Consider the following 17,497-nt stretch of genomic DNA (forward strand, 5'->3'; position numbering starts at 1 on the left):
GAATGAGTTGGTAAAGTTGATTATATCGTACTTTTACACCCGTTACTGTCCAACTAGCCACCCTCCGGCGGTCGACCTAGTGTTACAAAACAAACTTCACGTAAAAAAAGTGCCTGCCCACTGTTAGGCATAGCTAACGACGTGACGTCACATGTAGGCGCTTCACGTTCACGCAACTAATCCGAAATGGCGACGGCAATATATTTGGAACATTATTTAGACAGTGAGTATCTGTTACGCACAGTAAAAGCGAGTCATTTGCCCGTTTTGCGCTTATTTAACGTTAACATTAGGCCTTATTCATCTCTTGGGCTGTAAAGTGACAGCAAGTCGCTGTCAGCACCCGAGCTACTTTAGCACGTAGCATTCTCGCCTACCTCCGTTCTAAATTAATAACATAGATTAAGATAACTGTGGCGTTGTAAAATTGTCAGTGATGCATTTAAAGTGCCTGTTTGGAGACGGGGCTCGTATAAAGTGTGATTTTTGTTGAATCACGTATAGTAAATAGATACACAGCATGCTTTTGCAACCTGTTGGTTCTGGCACCGCCTTTTTCTGTAACCATTCACGCCCCGGGCAGACCTATTAAGTCTACGATTAGTAGTTGTATTCGCAAATTAAAGCCATGTGACTCAATAAAATTATGTTAATAAAGGTTAATCTGTCATCTGATTTTAGGCATTGAAAACCTTCCATGTGAGCTGCAGAGAAACTTCACACTGATGCGAGACTTGGATAACAGGACGGAAGGTGATTGTGAAAGGTTTTGGTGCTCCATGTCAAGTTGTGATTTTTGACACTCGAATTTGGTGTCCTCTCAGAAAAGAAGGTTGAGATCGACACGCTGGCCGAGGAATACATAGCCAAGGTGAAAAACCTGGCGTCTGAGCAACGGGTGGAGCACCTGCAGAAGATCCAAAGCGCCTACAGCAAGTGCAAAGAGTTCAGCGACGACAAAGTGCAGTTAGCCATGCAGACCTACGAGATGGTTGGTCACAAACACTGAAACAAAACCAAGCACACGGGCACAAATCCTTGAATATTCTTTGTTGACACAGGTGGACAAACACATACGGCGGCTGGATGCCGACCTGGCGCGCTTTGAGAACGAGCTGAAGGAGAAGCTGGAAGTGAGCGGCTATGAAAGCGCAGATGGACGAGTATTGAAAAGTCAGTATAGTTGTTGGCAAGCCTCCATTTAGGACAAAAATCACACTTAATGATTTTTGATTTTTTTTTTTTCGCCAACAGAAGCAGAGTCTCGCAGCCTCAGAGAGAAGCGCAGCTCTCGGGGACGAGCAAGGAAAGGTTCTGATGAAGATTCTCCGAAGAAGAAAAAGATGAAAAACAGGTCTGTTCATGTGTTTTCTTCATATGTTTTTCGGCACCTGTGAAACTTTTTTTTTTTTTTCCAATAACACAAAATGTCTTGACTCGCAGCCCGGACTTGACCGACGCCCTCCTGCCCATGCAGCCGTCTGACGTGCTGGACATGCCGGTGGACCCCAACGAGCCCACCTACTGTCTTTGTCACCAGGTGTCGTACGGGGAGATGATCGGCTGCGACAACCCCGACGTGAGCTATAAGGCGCTAAACGTTTGAGCGATTCGACTTTCCGATGAAATGATCCCGAACTTTGGGTCTCTCGCTTGTTTCCAGTGTCCCATCGAGTGGTTTCACTTTGCCTGCGTCGACCTCGCCACAAAGCCAAAAGGAAAATGGTGAGCGAGCGATAATCGGGGTTACCTCATTCAATGCAAACTAAACCATTTTTTCTCTCTCAGGTTTTGTCCACGATGCACTCAAGACAAGAAGAAAAAATAAGAAAAATATCGAGGTAGTAAAATAGTGTGATTATATACAGAAATATATATTTTCGCTCCTCGTCATACAAGCTTGCTTATTAAGAACGATTGGATTTTGGGAGTGATGTGATTCCAGATAAGTATTAACTTTAACAGCTTCACGCTCACTTTTCGCACCCATTATAAGACAGTCTACTTTGCTTGTAATATATTTTAGGATACTTGAAAGTTCAATTTATGAATGAGAGTTATTTTTTATAAAAGCCTGCTGAGAAATTAAGCTTTTTTTTTTTTTAACAACCTCACTGAGATTTGTGTCAGAGCGTCCGATATTTCGTTGACCTACTACCTCCAGCACAGATGTTTAAACAAAATCAGATTTCCTCAAACCAAACCCATAAATATGAGGTTCCTAGTCTGATTTTTATTTTTTTTTCTCCACAAAAACTAAATGAATCAAAATGTGACCTTGTTGAATGTATTGCGGTACTGGTGGTATCAAAAGCACTTTTGACAAAATGTTTTTCCCTTTTGACAATACAAAGTTTATATACTTAAATTTCATTTCAAACCTCAGATTATATGGGGGGGGATATATACCAGACGTTAGTTTGTCACATTTTTGTGGGGGTTTTGTCCACTAACAAATTGTTTAATCAGCCTTAAGTGTCTTCTCTCATGGTTGAATGTGAACGCAAATCATGTAAGCCACAGATAAAGAGCCAAAGGCAATGTATTTTGTATATTCAATATTTTATATATCAAATAAATATCCTCTATTAATCAACTCTTGTCTGTCATTGTGTAAATGCCTAAAAAACATAATGACTCCATATTAAAATCCGTTAGATTCTTCATCCCAACTACATTTCTCATCGTCCGCCTTGCCAAAGTCCACCTCCAGGTCATAAACAAAATCGGGGTCCTCTCTTTGCGTTCGGTTCTTTTCAAACAGCTCGTCCATGTGTCTCTTCTTCCGAGCCAGTGCATCGTCGTCCAGCTTGTTGAGGTCCTCTGCTGGGTCCACCTGAAGCGAGGCCAGGCTGCGCTCCAAACTGATGCCCTGCAGGTGGTCGCGCAGGATGATGTGCAGCCTCTCTAGCTGGGTCTGGGAGACCCTCTGCAGGTAGTCCTTGTGCCGGGGGTGGTTTTTCAGCCTTTCGACGGCCAGGCTGTAATCTGCAACAACAACAACAAAATCTGAAAAGTTTTGACATCAACTATTATTGGATTTTCGGGTGAAATTTAATACAGGTTAATTGATATTGGAACGTACCGGAATACTGAGAAAAGTTTCGCACAGGAATGACTCGTTTTCTCATTTTGTTAGTCTCTGTATTTTTATAAATCAGCACGATGGAAGGTGGGTTGAAGCATACTCCGCAACGCTTCGCCTCAAAACGCATGTTTAGTCACTGTTTCTTTAAGTACATCAAAACAGCAAAGGGGTATAAACAAAACAAGCTTTGCATTTGATGTATGTAACTATATTATTACGTACCTAGCCTACCCTAGTAGCCTAGCAACCATTTGGATTAGGACCCTACTCTTTTTCCGGCCACATCATTCCTGACTTTAATGTAACAAATAATGACGATATGTTTTGTTATAATCACAAAGTTTTAAGTATGTTTAAATGTTTATTTTCAAAAACAACTCTTTTGACGCAATCTTGTTTTGATTAATGATTTGACTATACTTATTTGTATTAGGCATTACTACAGCCACCCAAAGTTTAAAAAGGGTCCTTCGATTTGCACTTCCGCAAACAGATTAAAGGCATTATTTTCTGTTTCTCGCTAACAATACACGATTACTCTCTAGAAGTATGTGATGTATTTTACACTTTTCTATCCCTCTGTCTTAATCATTATATTAACATGTCGTCATTTGACTGTGAAGGGTAAGATGTCCTCATATCTGCTATTTTTAGACCTTATAGTAAACCTTAAAAATGCCCATAAATATTTCCGCTGTCTTTGAACCCAACCTTTATTATTTCTGTAGGCGAGAACAGATGTGCTGCTCTAAAACATTTGCTCCAATCAACTTCAGTTTCACTAGAGATCAAGAACAAGGGTTTTCACAGGTATCAAAGTGTATTTTCTCATTAGGTTTACAATTTTAACAAAACAATGGAGGATACAAACACCTCTGTGCCTTTTGATGTGATTGTTTAAGAAATAGTACGTGTCTTTCTTTTTTTTAGGGAGGCAGAGACGACTGTTGAGCTCCAGCCTGGTAGTGCGCCTGAGGACGTCCGAATTTTGCTGCTTCAAACGTGGCCCAGTGGGGTCTATGTGGACCCTTACCAGCTTGCTTTACTGGGCGATGCAGTTGACTGGCAGGTAAACATTAATATAATATAATTACAAGGATGCAGTAAATTTGATAAGAATGTTGCAAACTTATTATTCTGCATTGTGGTAGTAATTGCTTAAGTATTTATTTTTGTTAGATATTAGTGGATTCCGCCATTGACCTGGAGATGCCTGCACACAAAACTTTGGGATTCGTCACCTATGTTTATCCCACCTTCAATGAGCAAACGCCCAGCGTGCTCAAAGTTAGCATCCCTATTCACGTCCGCTATCACCGGCCCTCTTTTACCGGGGAAACTTCTGAATCAGTCGTCATAGAACTCCCAAAGCTGCTTTTGCGCATGGAGAAATGTAAGTAGTTGGATTTACTCAGAAAGAGCAAATGGTCGTCTTTTGACACGATTTTCTCTCCAAGGTTCACGGCTAGCTGATTTGGAGCCTCACACGGCGACGGAAGCACCCTGCAACGCTGACAATACGAGCATGTGTCTGTGGTTTCAAGTGCAACATCAGCAGGTGAGTTGCTTTTTGACGTCATGACAATTGTAATATTATTTGAGTTTGTAGGTACAATTCACAAGCTGTTACATTTCCATGGTTCTTTTGGACTGTCTTCCCGCAGAGCCCTCGCGACGAGACCTTACGTTTACCAGTGGGCGACGGTTCTCTGGTGACGCCCGTCTGCGGGCTGACGCTGGCCGTCACCATGATCTGCTGTTTGGCGCTTTCCAAATACACGTGGAAGCATCGAATAGTTTAAAACGTATGGTCTGTTTACCAGATTATTTCTGCTTTACAGTTTCTAAATACGGATTGATGGCAACGGTCAAAATCATATCTTTTTTTTATTTTTATTTCATTCCAGTTATTATATTTAAAATTATTTTCTCAAATATATATATAGCAATTTATGTGTAATATTCTTGTTGTGTTTTTGTATTTCTAATTTTCGCTCCACTTTGTATGCGCTATAAATAAACTTGAGACTGTTTTTATGTCTTAATATCCAACACACAAATTCAACAGTACACCATAATTTCACTTTACACAATTATTTTATATCTCTGCAAAAAAAAAAAAAGGTTGTTTTCATGGAGGCTGGAACATATCCATCTGTTTTTAGATGGAGGGAGTAAAGCAAATAGCCGAGAGAAAATGAAATACTCTGGAAAATCTACAGTAACGAAGTATACTTTATTACTTCGTTACTTCCCACCACGGCCCATCACAAGTCGCTAGTTCCGCTTCCCCCTTCTCGACATAGCGGAATTATCATCGAAGGGCCCCAAAAAAGACAGAAGGGGATGAAAAAGTTGCACTGCACATTGTTGTCACCTGTTTTACACCTGGTCTTATTTATAGACGAGTTTCGGATGAAGTGCTGCACTTTTTGGGGATTTTCGAATCTTTTTTAAAGCACAGAGGAAGGACCGACGGCAGGGAGACGAGGAGTTCTGTTCACATTTAACTGCCGGTGAGAAAGTGAAGAGAAAGCGGCTTAACGCTGGATGCTCGGCCGGCCTTTTTATCGATTTCATTTCCTCTACCTAACAAGGGCATTTATTTTCGTTTTGAGTCACTACTTTATTATAAACGAGTTGTCATGGAGGAGTTACCGTTAGCTGCGCGCTAACTGTCGGCCAATGAGTTGAGACGCTAACGTTAGCTCGTCCGCTAAATTGCGCTGTGGAAGCTAACGTTAGCGTCGCGCTAGCGCCATTGTGAACCATAGCGGCGGTTAGCTTCGAGCTAACGGGCGTGCTAGCTCCAAGGCAAAAAGCGAAATATAGCCTGGAGTTGCTCCACTTGTTGGCTAATGTAAGTAGCGGATGCTAACATTATCTAGCTAGCCGCCCCTGTTGTACAGTAATTGAGGAAGGGCACACTATCCCAGCGGGCCTTTAAAGTACTATTGGTAAAACAGACCTACGGATAAAAAAAGTTTTAATTACGGAGTTACACAAAGGAGATAATTTAATTTGGATGTATGTGAGCGAACGTTGCCTCATTGTTATTCTATTCTCAGCGGTTTTGCTTCCTGGTATCTTTATAAACAATGATTAAATATTTGCACAAAAGGCAATGGGTACGCACAATTAAATAAAACAACTGTTTGTAAAACAACAAAATGTTTTTGTGTCGTCAGTCTGATAGCTGTTGACATTCCTGATGTTTGTGTTATCACTCAATGTTGTTTTAAACCTGTCGGACATCTTTTCAGCCATTAAAACTCGTATAGTTCAATTAGAATATTAATTAGTGAGGGTTGTGAGATATTTCCCTTTTTTGTTTGTTATAGGTTTGACTTATAAACGCTTGTGTTTTCCCCATGTTATTTATGATGTTCTACTTAAGTACAAAGTATGAGTACTTTTGCCACCCCTGAGAATGTCCATGGTAATTTTTTCAGAATGTGCTTTAATGCTAAAATGTTTGTCTAAATTATTACTTTGGCTACAAATATCCTGTGTGGAACAATTATTTGATTGTGTTTTTTTTTTTTTTTCCTAGGTATCGTTCTTCCTTCCTCTCCTGGCTGCACATCCTGCGGTGCTGCATGAGCACACGTGTGCTTCATGCTGATGTGATCCTCCCTCTTCGCTTGCTGCCCCATCCATCCTCGCCCCCTCCGTCCCCTGTCCTGCGAAAACAACCCAAACAAACTCCAACCTGAGCGATGTGCGACAACGGCGACCCCGAGGACAAGCCCCCCGCCCCGCCGGTCCGCATGAGCAGCACCATCTTCAGCACCAGCTCCAGCAAAGACTCGCTGTCGGCGAACCACAGCTCCAAGCCGCTGCCTTCGGTGCCCGAGGAGAGAAAGCCACGCAGCAAGATCATCTCCATCTTTTCCGGCGCGGAGAAAGGTGAGCCCGAGTGAAAAAGAAAAGCGCCTTTGGCTTAGTTATTAAAAATGTTTGTCACTTGCAGGTGGGAGAAAGAAAGATCGAGACAAAGAGCGACCGGAGATTTCGCCGCCTTCCGATTTTGAGCACACCATTCATGTTGGCTTCGATGCTGTCACGGGGGAGTTCACTGTGAGTGGGAATCTTTTCAGGAACCTGCACTAATTCCAGTCATAGTTAATATTTTTATTTGCCGTACCTGTCAGGGTATGCCGGAGCAGTGGGCCCGGCTTCTGCAGACCTCAAACATCACCAAGTCGGAGCAGAAAAAGAACCCGCAGGCCGTGCTAGACGTCCTCAAGTTCTACGACTCCACGGGCAACGGGCGCCAGAAGTACCTCAGCTTCTCGTCTTCTGGTGAGTCTCTTAAGACGAGCGAGGAAACGGCGAGTAAGAAGTTGTGAATCCATGTTCTTCTTGTTCTTTCATAGAAAAAGAAGCATTCACTCCAGGGCCGCAGTCCGTAAGTATATTGAGATGCTGAGAGACAACAACAACAAAAATCACGCTCATGCTTTTATGGGCATTTATGTTCTCGGTCTTTCTCTTTTTTCTCGAATCCAGCCAGTCAAAAAAGGCGCAGAGCCAACATCTCCGACTATCAAAGACATTGACGACGACGATGACGACGAAGCCCCGCCTCCGGCTGTGGCTCCCAGGCCGGAACACACCAAGAGCGTAAGACGACAACGACGACGACGTTTCGTTATGTTGGACTATAAAATGACAGCAATTTCCGTTGCGCCGTTGGGCTTTTGTGCGGCCAGGTGTACACGCGCTCCGTCATCGAGCCCCTCCCCACGCCCGGCCTGAGCACGGACGGCGACTTGGCATCCAAGGCTGCCGACAGACAGAAGAAGAAGGGCAAAATGTCAGACGAGGAGATCATGGACAAACTGAGTAAATTTTATTCGTTCAATTTCCAACAATTGCTTTGCACCATGCATATAATTTGGACCACCTACCACAACATGACATTTAAAATGCCTGTTTTCCTCCACTCCCCTCTGCCAAACAGGAACTATAGTCAGCATTGGTGACCCCAAGAAGAAATACACCAGATATGAGAAGATTGGTCAGGGGTAAGTCGTTTTTATTTATTTTTTTACTCCTCATGACATCATATTGAACGTACTCTCGTGACTATCTTTAACCTACAGAGCTTCTGGAACAGTCTTCACTGCCATCGACGTCGCCACAGGACAAGAGGTAAGAGGAAGACGTAACGCATCTTCTCCCCGACTGTCATTTCAAATCATAAAGCCAGCGATGATGTATTCTGCAACCATGCGGCAAAGTGTTTGTCTTGTCCCCCGTGTGTGTAGGTGGCCATTAAGCAGATCAACCTCCAGAAGCAGCCCAAGAAGGAGTTGATCATCAACGAGATCCTGGTGATGAAGGAGCTCAAGAACCCAAACATCGTCAACTTCCTCGACAGGTGATATGACACGGTGGGGTGGGAAAAAAAAAGAGCACGTCATGTGATACACTGCGTCTGTGTGTTTTAGTTTCTTGATGGGGGAGGAGCTATTTGTGGTGATGGAGTACCTGGCGGGCGGCTCACTCACCGACGTGGTCACGGAGACGTGCATGGACGAAGCGCAGATAGCCGCTGTTTGCAGAGAGGTGTGCCCACGCAATGAACGGCGGGAAGAAAAAAATTAATAATAATACAACTAACGTGTCACCTTACTCTCGGCAGTGTTTACAAGCGTTGGACTTCCTGCACGCCAACCAGGTCATCCACAGAGACATTAAAAGTGACAACGTGCTGCTCGGCATGGACGGCTCCGTCAAACTCAGTGAGTTGTGAAATATTGGCGTGGATTTTATACGACAAAAAAAAAAAAACATCGAGTAAACGCATGGCGTTGCCCTCGCCAGCCGACTTCGGCTTCTGCGCCCAGATCACTCCAGAGCAGAGCAAGCGTAGCACCATGGTGGGAACACCCTACTGGATGGCCCCCGAGGTGGTGACCCGTAAAGCCTACGGGCCCAAAGTGGACATCTGGTCGCTGGGCATCATGGCCATCGAGATGGTGGAAGGCGAGCCGCCCTACCTCAACGAGAACCCCCTGCGAGTGAGTACAAAGACTTTGGACATCGTCTTGCCAGTTATGCAAAACAACAACTTGCCTGTCTTCTCAGGCCTTGTATCTCATCGCCACCAACGGGACGCCCGAGCTGCAGAACCCTGAGAAACTGTCGCCGGTCTTCCGAGACTTCCTCAACCGATGCCTGGAGATGGACGTAGAGAAGCGAGGCGGAGGCAAAGAGCTCCTGCAGGTGCCTATTAAATGTGCCCCACCATATCAACTTTTAATTAATTCTCACAAAAAAAAAAGATTGTTGATCATTTCAATGTTCGTTAGGCCCAATTACAGAACTTTGTGGGCCACATGCATAAATTTGATGGTCACGTCAAGAAAAAAAATCACATTGTTAATTGCTCCTCGCACCTTTGATCATTTCATTCATTTGATTTCTGTGTGTTTATCTTTTTTGTCGGGCACAGCATCCCTTCCTGAAGTTGGCCAAGCCTCTGTCCAGCCTCACGCCGCTCATCCTGGCCGCCAAGGAGGCCATGAAAGGCAATCGTTAAGAAGAAGACACACACACACACACATCCATCACGTGCCAACGATTTACAATTTGTGCCAGACAAAAAGGTTTAGAATATAAAGAAAAAAAAATCACTGTGAAGAAGACCAAAAATGTCAAGCATGAAAGACACACACACACACACACACACACACACACACACACACACACACACACACACACACACACACACACACACACACACACACACACACACAAACACTATCCGCTGTCCATATGAAGTCTCTGACAAACTCTGGTTAGGACTGGGCTTGTATTTAATGAAGGTGATGCCTCGTCCTAGTTTCTAGTGTTGTTGTTGTTGTTGTTTTTTAATCGACTGCCTTAAAAAATGCAAAAGTGTTGCCTAATGTATTGTTGATTTTTGTCCCCCTGTGATTTTTACTACTTTTTTTTTTGTTCATTGACTTTCCTCAGCTCTGTCAGTGTCTTTTTAGTTCTTTTGATACTTGAATCTCTGTCTCTCGCTCTACTTTTTCATTCGACTGCTTTTATAGGAAACATTTCAAGAGCACGATGATATCTTTTTGTCGATTTCACATTACGCACCACACACGTACACTCACACACGACAGAGCTACTGTACCATGTTAGTCCCTTGATAGCAGAGGTGCACCTTACAGGCAAGTTCATTTTACATGGACAGGGTTTATATTTTCCTCTCTATTGTTGATATTAAAAGTGGAAAAAATTGTACAGCTGTCTGTCAATCGTGTTAAATCAATGTGGTGTTTAGTTCCCCAAATGTGTGGCTAATCAATTTATACTGGCTAACTGATGGAGGCTGGCCCTATTAAAATGCTATGCATGCATATAAAAGTAAAAGCAGCTTACTCAAAAATACACAGTTACTCAAATATGTAACCTTAAAAATATGCCAGTTAGGCCACAAAAGAATTTTTCAGCAATAATATTGATCGAAAAATAAAATGACTTAATTAATTTTCCCTACAATATATACTTTTTTTCAAAAAATACAAAAAAAAAACCCACAAAAATATAAAATGTAAAAAAAAACTTTTTCCAAGTCTAAAACGCACAACTTTAATATAAAATGGTCATTTTTATTAGATAAACGTTCTCAAGCGTCTGCAAATGGAGAAAAATATACGACCATGTGCTTTTATTTTGAAAAGACATATCCGGATAATGTATGGTATCGCCGATGACGCCGATTAAAACACCTCGAGCACCCTGACAAAAATTAACAGCCTCGTTTAGATTATTTCACAACATTTTCATGTCATGTCCGGGCACGTTAAGGATAAAGAAGCGTACCTAAGACTGAATTATCTTTACCAGGTGAGTTCCAACCATTATGACTCGAAACGGTCTCGTCTTGAAATGGCTAACCGCTAACTAGCTTCTTTCCCATCTCATCCTGTTTACCCCTGGTAGGCTGCACATTGTGTTTTGGCCGAAAACCCAGCCAATGTAGAGTTGGCTCGTTTCTACTGTTCTACTCAGCGGACTATTGCCAAACGTCTTGTTCTACGACAGTAAGTTAGCCAGCCGTCTAAAAATGTTTTATTTTGAAGGCGTGGTTAAGAACAACAATTTCCTGTCACTTTTTATTAACCCCATGGCCACTGATCAAACTGTTCATCATGGGGAAAAGATTACTCTGGAGTCCTGCGTTGTATAGCATTTTATTTTCTTAATTTAATTTAATTTCTGCAGAGATCCATCTGTGAAAAGAACAATATGCAAGAAGTGCTGTTCCCTGCTCATCCCAGGTTTGACTGCGACAATCAGACAACGTAAGTCGTATTTACCCCTTTCCCACCTGAAGGAATAAAACTGAATATTGTTTACTAATAAAATACTACTCTGCCAGGGAAAAGAGGCAAGAAGCGGCGCGTGACGGTCCTGCGATGTCTCAGCTGTAAGCAGAGCAAGACGCTATTGAACGACCCAGATTATTGTTTGTGGCAGGACCGTCCGGAGGCTCAGGCTCCGCTCCAACAGAAACAACCAGGTAATCCTCATCCAGCATGCATTTGTCAAAGTAAATCTGTCTGAACAAAGGTGGTACAGGCTTTCTAACTCACCCTTATTTTTGTCGTTTCCTCTCCACAGAACAAGATGCATCTAAAAATCAGCCCAGAAAGTCCAAATCTGGTCAGGTGGATTGTTCCAACCCAAGCACAAGTACTGCCGCTACACAGCAAACACCTCCATGACAATACGAAATGCAAATGTACGAATTATTTTGTTATAACTCAACTGAAAAATAATTCATTTTATTTATTTCAGTTCACTTTATGGTTACTTGAACAAGTGATGGTCACATGGCAAATAAATTGGTGATTTTGTTTTTCAAATGACTTTTATTTATACCGGCAACATTTTTGCATTTTCCCTAATTTTGAAGCCTTTTTTTGTTATTGATACCTTCTTTTGAAGGATACACTGTAAAAAAAAAAAAAAAGCAAAAAATTAAAAGACAAAACCGATCATTTCTTCTTTTCTTTTTCTCCTCTTTTCCGCACCCGGAAACGCGTCTTATAGAGCAGGTTCTTGGTAAAGATCCTTGGGATGTGGCCCATGTACAAGAAGAGGGCCAGGGTCATTCCTGGAAAGCACGTAGATTCACTTGTATAAATTTCACACTTCATAAATGTGCAGGTACTCCACAAAAAGAAAAAAAAATAAGTCACTTTACCTGTGATGGGGGCCAGCCAGTAAACTAACGCATACTCTGTCAAGGTGAATCCCGAACAGTTGAAAGTGAGTCCGTAAGCTAGCGAGGGATTGATGTAAGATGACGTGTAACCTTTGGCTGCCAACAACAACAAAAAAACATTGCGATGTCATTTCATCACAATCGAGACATGAAATGTACATTTCGTTCACACTCTCATGCGTACCTATGTGTGACAGGAAGGTGAGTAGCACGGCTCCGACGGGCACCCGGAGAAATGCGCTCCTCCCTCTGAGGAAGAGGTGCGCCAGGTAAAAGAGAAGCCCACACACCGCCTCGGTGAAGAAGCCCTGCACGGGCGAGACCAGCAGCGAGGTGCTGCACTCCCTGTACATCAGGTTCTTGATCATGTGCATGTCAGTCAGCTCCAGGTTCCAGTAGTATTCGGCCGCCAGCATGGCCAGGTAAGCCCCGAGGAAGTGGGAGGCCACGGCCAGGACGGTGGCGAGCAGCGTGGCGTCCAGCTGAAGGAACCCGAGCACGCTCACGCTGGGGTTCCCTAAATAGTCGCCGCAAACTATGCCGTGGACCAGCAGCATCGCGAATAAAATGGTCACCGTCACGTCCGGGCCCAAACCCCCGGCCCACTCGCCCACCTCCACGATGGTTTGCACCTCCAGCCGGCACGCCACCAGCATGAACGACGAGGACAACTCGGAGAGGAAAGCCAGACGCGGCCATCTTTTCAGGGGTACCCGCAGCGAGGCCGCTAAGACCACGCACGCCAGGAAGTAGCCCAAAGAAGCGTTGAGTCCCGACATGTTCACGGAGGGTTCGCTCTCTTCTGACAACGTGGCGCACAGAAAGACCCGCGCTTCTTATCAGACTGCTGACACCTGCCAAAATACACATGGGCCATTGCAAGGTCAGGTCATCAAGCAGGTCACAAAATTAACATTCAATAACAGCAAATTTGAACTAGGGATTACCTTAGGTAAAACATTTTCAGATTCCTGAGATATTTTCAATGTTTGTTTTTGAGTTTGACCTATAAATGACTTTTTGGACTATGCATTGTTATTTATAGCTGGGGCATTTTTATTGTTGAATCTAACTCTTCATTCATATTAAATATATTACTATACATATTAAATGATTGTATTTCTTGATACGGTCGATAAATAACTACAATAGATCACCTCAAAACAGATCATCTTGAATCCTGCATTGTGATTGGATACTGAGATGACGTATGAGCTCAAACCAGGTCATGCTTTTCAGTAAGGGCGGAAGTAATTTAGAAGTATGTAAAAACGCGACATGCTTCGATTGTCCCACACCAATTCTGATTTTGAAAGCTTGAGATTAATCAAACATATAATTTACTGATACAGTGATTGATGTAAAGGTCACCAAGGTACGGTAGAATGAAGTCACAAAAAGCCGAGTGTACCACGCCTGCGTGCGTGCCTACGTCACGTAATTGCGCGCGCACGAGCAAGGCAGCCAGGCAGCGACTGAATGGCAGGGCGGCCGAAGCCGACAGTCCACAGTGCGGAATGACAACTCATCGGGGATGGCGGACAAACCTCCGACGGTTTTCTTGAAACTCTTCGCCGCCGGCTTTTACGCAGTCAGTTCGCTCATCATCGTTGTGGTGAACAAGAGCGTGCTCACCAACTACGGGTAGGCCGACCGACCCGGGTCAACTCAAGCTAAGTTGTTAACCAAGTTAGCTCAAAGCAACTGTTGCGGACGTCGCCGTTTAAATACCCGTGGTGTAACTTTTGACACTCCAAGTTTGCACACTTTGATCTTATTTGACCAGAACTCACAAAACACCCCTTTTTGTTTCTAGGTTCCCGTCGTCGATATGTGTTGGGATAGGGCAAGTGAGTTTCGCAACCATTTTCCCTAAACACAAGATTCATTCACTTGTAGTTGAGATGCAGCTGTTTTTTTTTTTTTTTTTTTTTCTTTCCCCCAATGTTTTTTTTTTTTTTTTGCATGCGTGCCTGCAGATGTTGGCCACGGTGCTTGTCTTGTGGGTGTGCAAGGCAGCGAGGGTGATCACCTTCCCAGACTTGGACCAGAAAATACTTGGCAAGGTAGATATTGTATCATTGTGTCTTATTTTACATCTCTGTTTCAATTGCACCCATTTTTTTTTTTTTATCTTTAGACTTTTCCTCTACCTCTTCTTTATGTGGGCAATCAAATAAGTGGTTTATATGGAACCAAAAGGCTCAAGTAAGTTCTCGTGTTAGTGGTCGGATGGAAGTGGATTCAATTATTTGTTTGATGATTCTACTCTGTTTGCACTAGCTTGCCGATGTTCACTGTGCTCAGGAGGTTCTCCATCTTGTTCACAATGTTGGCTGAGGGATTTCTGCTCAAGTAAGCGTGTTGCATTTTGAACTCCATTTTGGAGTTTGCTTTGGTTTCAGCTGGTGTTTTTCTTCATTGCCACAGGAAGAAAATCTCCAGGTCAGTCCAGCTGACGGTATTTACGATGATACTTGGGGCCTTCATCGCCGCCAGGTAAGAACTGTTTGTTTTTTTGAATATAAACACATTTGAATGGAATCCTTATTTCCATCGCATTTTTAACATTCTTTTATAGCCTTTACTGACTCTTCCCATTCCTCTTAAATACTTCACTGGCTGCCATCTGCAACTGTTTTAATTATTTTATGAAGGACCCAACCTAAATATAGAACATTAGCGTCATATTTAACTGTAGTTAAGATTTACAATGGGTGTTTTTTGTATTTTCATAATGTCAACCTGCCAGATTTCTTCTTGCCAAGTGTCAGAAAAAACAAAAAATCAACATAATTTACAGGCTCTGAATGGTGTTGATTCTTTGTTTATAATATCAATCATTTTTCAATATTTGCTCTTTCATTTGAATAATCAAAATGTCGCCTGGAGTAAAATCTGATTGAAGTATTAAAACATGTTGTCGTCATGGTTCTACAGCGCAGACATGTCGTTCGACCTGCAAGGCTACAGCTTTATCCTCCTCAATGACGTGTTCACGGCGGCCAACGGCGCTTACGTCAAACAGAAATTAGAAGCCAAGGTTAGTGGCGGCGCCGGCATGTGAATAGCACTCATTGTTTTAGAAAGGGGCGGGGCGGTTATGTCAATATGAAAAAAAATGTAAATAAATCCTAGTTTTACATTCAATATCTTGTCTGTGTTTGGCAGGAGCTGGGCAAATATGGCTTGGTGTATTATAATGCGTTATTTATGATCTTACCCACTCTGCTGCTGGCTCACATGACAGGAGACATCCAGAAGGTAAGGAGCAGAGAGCTCCACCTCCTTAAAATATTCGTACGTGGGTTGTTAATGAACAAGCTGCTGCTGCTTTTTTTTCACGTGAGGCCACAGAACTCGGAAAGACACAAAGGCCGCCATTATGTACCTTCCATCCACTCGCTGAAAAATGTCTTTTTGTGTGACCAGGCTATGGACTACGACGGCTGGTCAGACGTCTTCTTCCTCGTCGAGTTTTTCTTGTCCTGCGTTATGGGGTAAGAAGATGGCGATGGGTGGTTTTCTATTTGTTGGCAGCTGATGTAAAGGACACAATGTGACTCAATCCATTTTTTTATATTTTTTTTGGGTGTGTGTGTGCACAGGTTTGTCCTCATGTACGCCATCGTGGTTTGTACACATTACAACTCTGCACTGACCACCAGCATCTTGGGCTGCATCAAGGTGAGTGACAGTATAAGCGGAACTTCTCTTGTCAAATTAAGCCAAAAAAAAACTTGATGTAATATAGTGTACTTCAGATTGTTGTTCACTCAGGTGCCATAATACAGACAATAGAGACAGTTGGCAATATTTCCAAGGGCAAAATGAGCTTTGGAATGTTTTAATGTTGTGCTTGTTTTTCCAGAATGTCCTGGTGACATACATCGGAATGGTGTTTATTGGCGACTACATCTTCTCCTGGACCAACTTCATAGGCCTGAACATAAGGTAGGGCATTTTAAAGCATATTAAATGCCATTTTTGACATCTTAGTAAAAAAAAAAAAGATTTGAATTGAATGTCTCTGTTTGTGTAATCCCACAATTGACCACAAGATGGCAGCATAGCCGCTAGTGTAAATAAAAAAAAAAAAAACAGGAAAGATATCAACATAGCTAAATTTCTGTTGAAAATGATCAAATCACCCTCTGTAATCTTACTTTTTAGGCTATATATAATATTTAAACCATACATCACGCGTTTTCACTTTGTGCCGGCAGCATCGCAGGCAGCCTGGTGTATTCGTACGTCACGCTACGAGAGGAGCAACCCAGCAAGGCCAGCGAAAGCACTAAAATGGACATCAAGGGCAAGGTGATTGTATGACACTGGACTGTTTTTATTTTCAATTTTGCCATGTATGTTTTTTTTTTTTTTTTAAAACAATTTTATTTATGTCCGAGGAGGAGCTGATGGTTTTAAATCAACAGTCTTCTAAGTTACATAAACGTTACAATGCTTTTATTTTTTTTTTTAAAGGGACAGTAGCATTTTTAAGCGTTGAAGGGAAAAAAATATTTATGAACACTTTATACACATTTTACTGAAGACACACATGAGAAAGAGCCAGCTGTTACTTTCTGACTGGTTGACCTGAGCTGCCAGCTGAAATTTTGAAGATTTGGATTGTCAAACATGTCGAAACGGTTAATCGATGATCAAAGTAGTTGTCGATCAATATGCAGATCAATTCATTTTTAAATTCTGACGTATACGTCAGATTTGTTTACAAGGAATGTAACATGGATGCCTTCAATGTCGTGTTTTCTGTGCACTCTTTTAGTCTGTTACCACATTTTTGCACATGCACTGGTACAACTTTGGGTGAGGGTACAAAACGAGCAGTTTACTTTTAGCTTGGTCAGTTACAACAAAATTTGAGTGGGTTTGTGGTGGGCTGTTACGCGGTCGTTACAGGTTTATCTGAACAGCCCACCCCCGAAATTTTTTTTGTTTTTGTTGTATTTTGCAGGTAACTTTTTTTAAAGGTCTTATACAAATGTTTTGGTTTTATCCATTTTATTTTAGTTAAAAAGTAAGAATTTTATTCAAGTGCGGCTTTGTTACTGTATTTTTTTACAAAAATGCTTTCCGATGTTGCAACATTTGTTCCTGTCTAATTAAAAGATGAGCCATTTGGATTTTTT

At 42.4% G+C, this 17,497-nt stretch overlaps 7 protein-coding genes across 10 annotated transcripts; 5 read left to right on the forward strand and 2 right to left on the reverse strand.

The window, feature by feature from the left end:
* The first annotated feature begins 120 nt into the window (after positions 1 to 120).
* Positions 121 to 2,596, forward strand: ing5a (inhibitor of growth family, member 5a). The gene is made up of 8 exons (XM_085928874.1): positions 121 to 223; positions 682 to 753; positions 825 to 991; positions 1,062 to 1,173; positions 1,255 to 1,354; positions 1,444 to 1,579; positions 1,664 to 1,725; positions 1,789 to 2,596. Exons 1-8 carry the CDS (start codon positions 187 to 189, stop codon positions 1,826 to 1,828), a joined length of 726 nt encoding a protein of 241 aa, XP_085785000.1. The 5' UTR covers positions 121 to 186; the 3' UTR covers positions 1,829 to 2,596.
* Positions 2,258 to 3,343, reverse strand: cep19 (centrosomal protein 19). Its single transcript, XM_085928875.1, has 2 exons — positions 3,086 to 3,343; positions 2,258 to 2,988 (listed from the first exon to the last, which is right to left on the reverse strand). Exons 1-2 carry the CDS (start codon positions 3,213 to 3,215, stop codon positions 2,645 to 2,647), a joined length of 474 nt encoding a protein of 157 aa, XP_085785001.1. The 5' UTR covers positions 3,216 to 3,343; the 3' UTR covers positions 2,258 to 2,644.
* Positions 3,344 to 3,558: 215 nt separating this feature from the next.
* On the forward strand, positions 3,559 to 5,255 carry pigx (phosphatidylinositol glycan anchor biosynthesis, class X). Its single transcript, XM_085928516.1, has 6 exons — positions 3,559 to 3,712; positions 3,817 to 3,898; positions 4,019 to 4,157; positions 4,268 to 4,481; positions 4,546 to 4,646; positions 4,753 to 5,255. The coding sequence occupies exons 1-6, from the start codon at positions 3,643 to 3,645 to the stop codon at positions 4,888 to 4,890; spliced, it is 744 nt and encodes a 247-aa protein (XP_085784642.1). The 5' UTR covers positions 3,559 to 3,642; the 3' UTR covers positions 4,891 to 5,255.
* Positions 5,256 to 5,362: 107 nt separating this feature from the next.
* pak2b (p21 protein (Cdc42/Rac)-activated kinase 2b) lies at positions 5,363 to 9,860 on the forward strand. Of its 3 annotated transcripts, none has more exons than XM_085928507.1 (15): positions 5,363 to 5,604; positions 6,642 to 6,997; positions 7,062 to 7,168; positions 7,243 to 7,393; positions 7,468 to 7,499; positions 7,601 to 7,714; positions 7,804 to 7,936; positions 8,055 to 8,118; positions 8,197 to 8,245; positions 8,362 to 8,474; positions 8,545 to 8,662; positions 8,739 to 8,838; positions 8,921 to 9,117; positions 9,185 to 9,322; positions 9,552 to 9,860. In XM_085928507.1, exons 2-15 carry the CDS (start codon positions 6,808 to 6,810, stop codon positions 9,636 to 9,638), a joined length of 1,593 nt encoding a protein of 530 aa, XP_085784633.1. In that variant the 5' UTR covers positions 5,363 to 5,604; positions 6,642 to 6,807; the 3' UTR covers positions 9,639 to 9,860. The 3 variants fall into 3 exon arrangements, with proteins under 3 accessions (XP_085784633.1, XP_085784634.1, XP_085784635.1); XM_085928508.1 differs by lacking the exon at positions 5,363 to 5,604 and adding an exon at positions 5,709 to 5,948; XM_085928509.1 differs by lacking the exon at positions 5,363 to 5,604 and adding an exon at positions 6,028 to 6,045.
* Positions 9,861 to 10,766: 906 nt separating this feature from the next.
* On the forward strand, positions 10,767 to 12,128 carry rpp21 (ribonuclease P subunit p21). The gene is made up of 5 exons (XM_085928523.1): positions 10,767 to 10,960; positions 11,057 to 11,157; positions 11,339 to 11,418; positions 11,496 to 11,636; positions 11,738 to 12,128. Exons 1-5 carry the CDS (start codon positions 10,904 to 10,906, stop codon positions 11,839 to 11,841), a joined length of 483 nt encoding a protein of 160 aa, XP_085784649.1. The 5' UTR covers positions 10,767 to 10,903; the 3' UTR covers positions 11,842 to 12,128.
* Positions 11,920 to 13,170, reverse strand: aqp12 (aquaporin 12). 2 transcript variants are annotated; one of them, XM_085928515.1, is made up of 3 exons: positions 12,529 to 13,160; positions 12,324 to 12,440; positions 11,927 to 12,233 (listed from the first exon to the last, which is right to left on the reverse strand). In XM_085928515.1, the coding sequence occupies exons 1-3, from the start codon at positions 13,121 to 13,123 to the stop codon at positions 12,115 to 12,117; spliced, it is 831 nt and encodes a 276-aa protein (XP_085784641.1). In that variant the 5' UTR covers positions 13,124 to 13,160; the 3' UTR covers positions 11,927 to 12,114. The 2 variants fall into 2 exon arrangements, with proteins under 2 accessions (XP_085784640.1, XP_085784641.1); XM_085928514.1 differs by having other exon boundaries at positions 11,920 to 12,440; positions 12,529 to 13,170.
* Positions 13,171 to 13,627: 457 nt separating this feature from the next.
* On the forward strand, positions 13,628 to 17,495 carry slc35d1a (solute carrier family 35 member D1a). Its single transcript, XM_085928513.1, has 12 exons — positions 13,628 to 13,988; positions 14,161 to 14,194; positions 14,324 to 14,410; positions 14,485 to 14,552; positions 14,628 to 14,699; positions 14,775 to 14,843; positions 15,285 to 15,387; positions 15,516 to 15,608; positions 15,777 to 15,844; positions 15,953 to 16,031; positions 16,216 to 16,298; positions 16,571 to 17,495. Exons 1-12 carry the CDS (start codon positions 13,879 to 13,881, stop codon positions 16,674 to 16,676), a joined length of 972 nt encoding a protein of 323 aa, XP_085784639.1. The 5' UTR covers positions 13,628 to 13,878; the 3' UTR covers positions 16,677 to 17,495.
* Positions 17,496 to 17,497: the final 2 nt, after the last annotated feature.

This window comes from Syngnathus leptorhynchus, chromosome 13 (assembly GCF_054491065.1).
Source record: "Syngnathus leptorhynchus isolate UIUO chromosome 13, UIUO_Slep, whole genome shotgun sequence".
Taxonomy (NCBI): Eukaryota; Metazoa; Chordata; class Actinopteri; order Syngnathiformes; family Syngnathidae; genus Syngnathus; species Syngnathus leptorhynchus.

Coding starts and splice junctions, on each gene's coding strand:
- ing5a (XM_085928874.1), top strand. CDS start 187: ATGGCGACGGCAATATATTTGGAACATTATTTAGACA. Junction 754..824: donor CTTGGATAACAGGACGGAAG/GTGATTGTGAAA, acceptor GTGTCCTCTCAG/AAAAGAAGGTTGAGATCGAC. Junction 1,174..1,254: donor AGATGGACGAGTATTGAAAA/GTCAGTATAGTT, acceptor TTTCGCCAACAG/AAGCAGAGTCTCGCAGCCTC.
- cep19 (XM_085928875.1), bottom strand. CDS start 3,215: ATGCGTTTTGAGGCGAAGCGTTGCGGAGTATGCTTCAACCCACCTTCC. Junction 2,989..3,085: donor AAACTTTTCTCAGTATTCCG/GTACGTTCCAAT, acceptor TTGTTGTTGCAG/ATTACAGCCTGGCCGTCGAA.
- pigx (XM_085928516.1), top strand. CDS start 3,643: ATGTATTTTACACTTTTCTATCCCTCTGTCTTAATCATTATATTAACA. Junction 4,482..4,545: donor GCTTTTGCGCATGGAGAAAT/GTAAGTAGTTGG, acceptor TTTCTCTCCAAG/GTTCACGGCTAGCTGATTTG. Junction 4,647..4,752: donor TTCAAGTGCAACATCAGCAG/GTGAGTTGCTTT, acceptor GTCTTCCCGCAG/AGCCCTCGCGACGAGACCTT.
- pak2b (XM_085928507.1), top strand. CDS start 6,808: ATGTGCGACAACGGCGACCCCGAGGACAAGCCCCCCGCCCCGCCGGTC. Junction 7,169..7,242: donor CTGTCACGGGGGAGTTCACT/GTGAGTGGGAAT, acceptor CGTACCTGTCAG/GGTATGCCGGAGCAGTGGGC. Junction 8,839..8,920: donor GGACGGCTCCGTCAAACTCA/GTGAGTTGTGAA, acceptor TGCCCTCGCCAG/CCGACTTCGGCTTCTGCGCC.
- rpp21 (XM_085928523.1), top strand. CDS start 10,904: ATGTCCGGGCACGTTAAGGATAAAGAAGCGTACCTAAGACTGAATTAT. Junction 10,961..11,056: donor GACTGAATTATCTTTACCAG/GTGAGTTCCAAC, acceptor TACCCCTGGTAG/GCTGCACATTGTGTTTTGGC. Junction 11,637..11,737: donor GCTCCAACAGAAACAACCAG/GTAATCCTCATC, acceptor TCCTCTCCACAG/AACAAGATGCATCTAAAAAT.
- aqp12 (XM_085928514.1), bottom strand. CDS start 13,123: ATGTCGGGACTCAACGCTTCTTTGGGCTACTTCCTGGCGTGCGTGGTC. Junction 12,441..12,528: donor CACCTTCCTGTCACACATAG/GTACGCATGAGA, acceptor TGTTGTTGGCAG/CCAAAGGTTACACGTCATCT.
- slc35d1a (XM_085928513.1), top strand. CDS start 13,879: ATGGCGGACAAACCTCCGACGGTTTTCTTGAAACTCTTCGCCGCCGGC. Junction 14,553..14,627: donor TATGGAACCAAAAGGCTCAA/GTAAGTTCTCGT, acceptor TGTTTGCACTAG/CTTGCCGATGTTCACTGTGC. Junction 14,700..14,774: donor GCTGAGGGATTTCTGCTCAA/GTAAGCGTGTTG, acceptor TCATTGCCACAG/GAAGAAAATCTCCAGGTCAG.